Below are 7,050 nucleotides of genomic sequence, written 5' to 3'. Positions count from 1 at the left end.
AAATTACTTGAGTAGCACACAAAATTCTTTTTTAACAACTATCTTAACCAGAGGGGAATCAGCTATGTCTTTGGCGGTGTTTGTTTTTTTTCCTTATTTTAATTTCAAACTGTACCAAATGATAGAACATACTATAATATTAATAAAAACATATCTACTCTACCTCCTCTAATAAACAAAACCCATTTTTGCCACGTGTCCTTCTTCTACATCGCCACTTTGCCACGTGTCATCTTCTACAAAATCCTATACTTCCGATTTAAACAAAATCCTATAGTTCTCGATTTTATATGAAGTTATTATTGAATGGTTCAAGGTTTCAAATTTAAATTTCATGCTTTTTTGGAAACAAAATCAATTGACGTTGTAAATCTTTGGTTACATTTCCTAATTATTTTTTGAATCCTTTTAAAGATTTGAAAGAATCCCAAAAAATCAGCATTTTCAATTCAAATTTTAATAGATACATATCGAATACTCCAATAATACGTCTTCAACTTTCGTTCCAATTCCAATTGTCGACTTTCATTGTGCTTTCTTCTTCAACATTACGTTTTCTGCAGAATATACATCATAAGAAATCCGGTTAGTTCATTTTCATATATTCATAAACCAATAATTCTAACCTTTTTCTGAAAATACTTTAATATCATTCTACTTTGAGTTCTTATTTCTTTGTTCGGATGCATCCTACTTCACTCATCTATTTCTGGTTCGATTTCTCCATATATGTTTTTAACATAAAGGAAACTGCCCCTTTATGTTCAAAATATATGTTATGTTTGTATCATCTTGACAAATCACATGTCTAGGACCGAAATTACTTGTTTTTTAAAATCTACCGAAACTGTCCCTTTATGTTCAAGATATATGTTCTGTTTGTATACATCTTGAGAAATAAGCTTGAAAAATTAGATAAAGATGTATGTTTTGATTCACTGATTTCATATAGATTTTGATTTGTTTATTTTGTTTTCTTATTTTTTCTGTATTATGCAGAATTTTAGGGTAGTTATTTGAAGCTTCATATAAATCTGGAAAAAAAAATCAAAGAGTAGTTGTTAATGATATCCCATAGCAATCACCTAAACAATTTAATAAATACTAAATCTGGAATCTATTCATACAATTATTTGTGCATCTTCTGCAAAGAACGAAAAATTTTGATTTTACCTTTATTCCTCTTCTTCAAACGTGTTTCAGCAACAACGCTATTATTTCTTCAAAACCCTTTTTCCAGATTTTGACCTCCATCCATGTATCTTTCTTCTCTACTCTCTATTCATTCCCTATTCAAAAACAAAGTCGCACCCATGTTGAAAAAAAAGAAAAAAATCGCAAGGTTAGAGTAGTTTAGGGTATTAGGTTATGAAAATCATTTTATTTCAAGAAGTTGTAAGTCGTTTTAAAACGCAAATCCTTACAATTATTTAAAATAGAACTTCACCACAATATCATATTACATGCAGCGGAACTCCGGCGAGTTGATTTGGCGACGTTGGTAGACTTCTCTTCCTTCCTCTTGAGACGACCGTGAATTACTCTATTCATCTGTTCATTGCCACATAACGTTGTTTTATTAGAGTGAGTTACAAGTATAGTCCCTAGACTATATTAACATAAAATTTTGGGCCCTTGGCTTTCACTTAAACAATACATTTTTAAATGTAATTAATTAAGAAATATGATATTATTTCCACAATATATATATATATATATATATATATATATATATATATATATATATATATATCAATTTTCAAATGTATAATCCAATGTAATTTTTATTTAAATGTGATTATTTAACTTTGGATATATTCTTATAACATCTTTACAAATATATATCATCTTAAATACTATTTTTTTTGCAGATTCAAAGAACAATATGGACTACAGTCATGATAAAGAAAAGAGAAAACTTAGAAAATTATATTTGGATAAAAAAAAATCCAAAAATAATTCTTCTACGTCAGTACCTCAGAATTCATCAACCGTACATGTTTTTAACATGAAAGAGAATGGTAATAGTATCAATTTCTTTTATCCAACTTTTACTATTTTCGCGATTAAAATACGAACGAATTAGAGGAGGATATCTTAAAACGATTTATAAATCTTTTTAAGTTTCTCGATACATTTTGAATTTTTCATTATATTTTGAATACATTTTATTGTAATATTTTTATCGTTTAAAAACTTTTGTTTTACAGAACGAATGGACATGTATTATAATAAACTTGTACTTATTACCATCCAGAATCAAATGCTTTTTTACAGTTATTAATTTTTTTGGTGTATAATTTTTTTTTAACTTACCTCCCGTGGTTTCCACGGGTTATAACCTAGTTACATATACAGAAAGGGTCTTCATACGACTTACATAGAAAGCACTACATTATATTTAGAAAATGAAGATAGTTTAACACAACAAAAGATTATGTAAACCAAAATGCATTAAGCACGCAAACATATTAGAAGTAGGGATGTTTGTCGTTAGGAGGTTTTTGACTTCTTTTTTGAGATTTTCAATAAGGGCTTCATATTTCTTTTGCATCTGGTGCATGGTCTTGAGCAGTTTTGCGCTTTCATAATTGTTGTCAAAGACGAGTTGCTGCATCTTTAGGTAGTTGTCGTATGACGGTTTGGCGTCCATCTGCTCCATCAGTTCCTTTCTGTAGTTTTGATGTTCTGAAGCTTCCTCCTCCATGTTCGTCAGTGACGGTTTCTCAGCTTCTTGGTGGGCGAGGAGGGTATTGAGGATGGTTTCCATTTGCTGTGGTTTCATTTTCGTTTTGTGAGGGGTATCTGTGTTGTGGATGGTGGTGGTTTGAGAATCTTGGAGGACAACGATACACCCTTCAGTGATTGGACCAAAAAAGAAGATGAAATTAACGACACAGTAAACAAATCAATATAGAACCTTGCTATGAAAAAGAAAAATTGCAAAAAGTTTCAGTTTCGAACTAAATCCGCTAAAAAGCATATACCATAGGGACAATTTTTTTTTGTAAATTATTCTATAAACAATGAACTTATATAAAAAGATAAAGAGTACAGACGTCCTGAAAGCGTGGATGTGATTTTACTGCGGTCTTTCATTCTTGAAACTAAAGTTTGACCCATTGTCAATAAAGGGCTTGAAAATCTTAAAGCTACATAATTTGCCAAACGTGGAATGCGTCGAACATTAGGAGGCGCATCAAATGATAATCGGATTGCAAATGGTAAAATCCTTATAAACCTGAGGCCCATTTAACACATTAAAATATGATTAGATGATAAATAATAACGTAATTAAAAATAATAAATAATAAATAATAAAAAATAATAATAAAAAACTTACTTTTCTTCTAGAAGGCTTGGAAGAACTGTGTCCCTATAGTACTGAACAGGTGCCCAAACCTTTATTCTGAAGTTGAAAACATTGGTCAAATTCTGGTCAAACCTTTCCATTAGGTATCCAGGTACAGTGTCAACCATTCGTACGTCATTTTCCAGTGTTTTAACGAAAATTTATTCATCATATATGTCACTAAACTTACTGCAATACAACAAAAAACACATAAATACTTTCAAATATATGTATATATAACATTAAGCAATTATAGTAATTAGTAAAAGAGCAGGTTTACAAACCTGGGATCTCTCCAAATGCTATGGAAATGAAAATTTGGAATGACATGCGTCAAGTTAAGGTAGCATGCCACAGCAACTACATTGCAAATCTAGAGACATAGAAGTTTGTGGGTGGAATACTCATTAAAATTTGTCAAACGGCACACCTTTTTGTAGAGATTGCCACTTTTAGTCCTTCCTCTCTTATGGGGTTTACACTTTTGCCACAGAATTTTAAAGGTTGGCAATTGTTATCCCTCCATCGTCTATCTCACCCAATCACAGGTTGCACTGCCTTTACTAATCTTTCTCTCTTCCAATCGACTTTTCTTTAAACCAATTATGTTAGGATCAGTGTCAATCTTCTTCACCACGTTTGTGGAGCATTCTTCTTTTTTATTCGATCAATACGTATTCCCTGGTACAAAAGCAATGCAAATGGTTAATTCTTGAACTAACTCGCCATATTCCCTACCATTCATACAAATTAGTTGATCAAAGTCCCATGTTAAAGCATAACGTATATAAAGTACATCAAAAAAATAAAGGAGTATCCAAAGCCACATAAAACCTTAAAGAGTTATGGATTTTCCCATGGAAAACCCACCTTGATTTGGACATGTAGGTGCTATAACATAGGAGTTTGAGGTCTTCAAAGGGAATTTTCCATCAAAAAGTGAGGAAAATATATGTTTACCTCTGATGGCAATAAGCCAACACTACCTGATAAAAGAGTATTAATGAAATGGTAATATTTTTCCAAAAAACTTTAATGTTACGTGGAATATTATGAAATATACTGATCATACTTGTAGATGGCTAAAGAAATTTCCTATTAAGAGGAAGCCTCTTTCAAGTAATCTTGATGTCATGTTAATCATTGTGAATAAGGTCTTAATGATGCCATCCTGCAAAGTTTAGAATAAATTACTATTCAAGCAAACAATATGATTGTTAATATATATTTTTCAGTCAGTCAGTCTACAATAAATGTGAAAAGCTACTTTGGAAAGAAAATCCATAAACCTGGTTCAAGCATTTCGTCGAACAGTTGATGTGTATCATAAAAATTGCTTTCAAATTTCAACAGCAAGCGGTTTGGTCTAAACTAAATCATGTTTTGGGGTATGAAGGAGGCAAGTCAGTTGCCCCAGATCAACGTCCCCAACACACAAGAAACACCATATTCCCATCATTGATTTTTGGTGCATATTTTAAGAGCAACAACGTTACCTTAAACGATGTTATTAGTTGCACTGAACTCCGCTGATGCGGTGAGTGAGTTGTCCTAGACCACGAAGTCAACTGTACAGAGGCAAACCAAAATCATATGAAAATTCCCGACATGAGATTGTATAATACGAATTACAATACATACCTAAAGAAGAAACAGAGACGGCGATGATCAGGTGAAGAGAGACGGCGAGGGAAAATAGAAACGCAAAAAGTGAAGAGGAAGGAAGAGTAAAGAAGAAAGGAAAAAAAAAAAAAAAAAACGCAAACGAACAATATTGGAGGAGAAGGGCGGCAACCGGCTTTGAGGAAGAAAAGATAACGATGGCAAAATGTATGGCGGTTTGTGCGAGAAAATGAGAAATAGAAGTTTCAGTGTCAAAATAAGAAAGTCAAAGATTTCCGTATGAAAATAAGAAAGAGAACGAAAGTTAACTTTAGGTAAGGTTTTAAGAATTAATAGTATATACTAATTAGAGACGGAGAGACATTGAAGGAGAAGAAAGTAAAAGGGGAGAGGGTATATAGGTTCATGATGATATACTAGCAGACTCGTTTTGGATCAGTCTCGAAACGATTTGATTTTTATAAGACCAGTCTAGAAAATGTCTGCGTTTTTTTTATAACGGTCATTTTTCTGTCTGGTCTTTTCTCAAACTATCATTTTCGGTGTTATATATTTGGGACTGGTCTCGTTCTCACAGTTTCTACGTGCGACTTTATTTTTTCCAATTAGGTTTCGGTAGTTTTTGTTTTTGTTTTTTTGATTTCTTTTTCCGTTAACAAATATGTGATTAATACTAAAGTAATACATTATGATTTAATAAAAACTAGGAGGTTAGCCCATGCTTCGCATGGGGTGGAGTGTGTACGGCCTTTTTACTAAAATGTAATGATAAATCTTGATAGTTTTACAAAGAACCAAAGTACAATGCTATATATAATATAATCGCTTATTCTAAAGAAATGAAAGTACGTTGTTATATTTGTGAGCGTTTAAAAAGATGACACTACAATGCTATAAAAACAAAAATACTTACACTAAGAACACTGTTCATTGCTTTATATTTAAATTCTTTCATAAATCCCTCTTTATATTCTCCATCACTAAGCTTCTCTCTAATGTATAAATTTATAAAAACTTATATATATATATATATATATATATATATATATATATATATATATATATATATATATATATATATATATATATATATATATATATATATAAGTCTTATTCTTTTTTTTTTTTATAGTTGACCCCTTTTTCTCCTCATTCTCACAAGCCAAAGAACTTGAAATCAAGGTTCTTCATTGTTACACTTCGATAACCTTTCTATAAACCCCTTAATCTCCATCACTAAGCTTCTCTCTAATCTATAAATTTATAAAAACTTATATATATATATATATATATATATATATATATATATATATATATATATATATATATATATATATATATATATATATATATATATATCCTCCCTAATAAATTAAAATGATTTTGCCACATGTCACTCTATCATTAACTTGGACACATGTCATTTTTTGGTATTTTTGAATAAATATTTTTTCCATTTGTCATTTTCTCATTTTTAGTCTTTTCTTAATTGACACATCATATTTATACCTCAATTAGTAATTGTCTTAATTAAAAATAACCAATAAATTACAATATTACTATTCATATAATATTTAATATGTTTCATTTTAAATTCAAATTTTAAATTTTAAATTTTAAATCTAAACAAATTTTTGTTTAACCCTTCATATTTAAACTTTTTATTTTATACAACCCGTATAACATACCGGTCTTACAACTAGTATATATCTATATATATATATATATATATATATATATATATATATATATATATATATATATATATATATATATATATAACTCTTATTCTTTTTTTACCTGAATAAGAGAAGTTGACCCCTTCTTCTCCTCATTCTCACAAGCCAAAGAAAATGAATTCAAGGTTCTTCATTGTTACACTTCGATAACCTTTCTATAAACCCTTTAATTGTTCTATTAATTTCCATATTCAAAACAAACGTATACCTGATAAGGAAAACAAATATACAACAAATGAGTGCTAAGCCCTTGTAATCATCCATAATTTCCAAAAAAGACCGAAGTACCTTTCAATTCAAGCTTCAAATGATTTAACCTCCTTCTGATTTTAGTAC

The 7,050-nt window shown here is 30.1% G+C and overlaps 1 protein-coding gene and 1 long non-coding RNA gene across 6 annotated transcripts; both read right to left on the bottom strand.

Annotated features, from left to right (window-relative positions):
• Positions 1–366: 366 nt before the first annotated feature.
• LOC145123723 (uncharacterized) lies at positions 367–1,530 on the bottom strand. The gene is made up of 3 exons (XR_013715264.1): positions 1,425–1,530; positions 1,174–1,278; positions 367–557 (listed from the first exon to the last, which is right to left on the bottom strand). It is a non-coding gene; the product is annotated as an uncharacterized LOC145123723 (long non-coding RNA).
• Positions 1,531–2,376: 846 nt separating this feature from the next.
• On the bottom strand, positions 2,377–5,212 carry LOC145123478 (uncharacterized). 5 transcript variants are annotated; one of them, XM_079058690.1, is made up of 8 exons: positions 4,994–5,212; positions 4,642–4,920; positions 4,425–4,523; positions 4,223–4,338; positions 3,637–4,033; positions 3,344–3,541; positions 3,060–3,241; positions 2,377–2,856 (listed from the first exon to the last, which is right to left on the bottom strand). In XM_079058690.1, exons 6-8 carry the CDS (start codon positions 3,478–3,480, stop codon positions 2,420–2,422), a joined length of 756 nt encoding a protein of 251 aa, XP_078914816.1. In that variant the 5' UTR covers positions 3,481–3,541; positions 3,637–4,033; positions 4,223–4,338; positions 4,425–4,523; positions 4,642–4,920; positions 4,994–5,212; the 3' UTR covers positions 2,377–2,419. The 5 variants fall into 5 exon arrangements, with proteins under 5 accessions (XP_078914816.1, XP_078914817.1, XP_078914815.1 ...); XM_079058691.1 differs by having other exon boundaries at positions 4,187–4,338; positions 4,849–4,920; XM_079058689.1 differs by having other exon boundaries at positions 4,849–4,920.
• Positions 5,213–7,050: the final 1,838 nt, after the last annotated feature.

This window comes from Lactuca virosa, chromosome 7, assembly GCF_052849685.1.
Source record: "Lactuca virosa cultivar CGN04683 chromosome 7, Lactuca_virosa_CGN04683_v6, whole genome shotgun sequence".
Classification (NCBI taxonomy): Eukaryota; Viridiplantae; Streptophyta; class Magnoliopsida; order Asterales; family Asteraceae; genus Lactuca; species Lactuca virosa.
Note: the sequence above shows the minus strand (reverse complement) of the source record. Positions and strands in the feature narration are given on the sequence as shown.

Bases quoted from the DNA above. Each gene is read 5' to 3' on its own strand.
- LOC145123478 (XM_079058690.1), bottom strand. From the start codon at position 3,480: ATGGTTGACACTGTACCTGGATACCTAATGGAAAGGTTTGACCAGAAT. The intron at 3,242-3,343 runs GTAAGTTTTTTA...AATGGGCCTCAG, and splicing joins CCAAGCCTTCTAGAAGAAAA to GTTTATAAGGATTTTACCAT. The intron at 2,857-3,059 runs GTCTGTACTCTT...CAATCACTGAAG, and splicing joins CACATCCACGCTTTCAGGAC to GGTGTATCGTTGTCCTCCAA.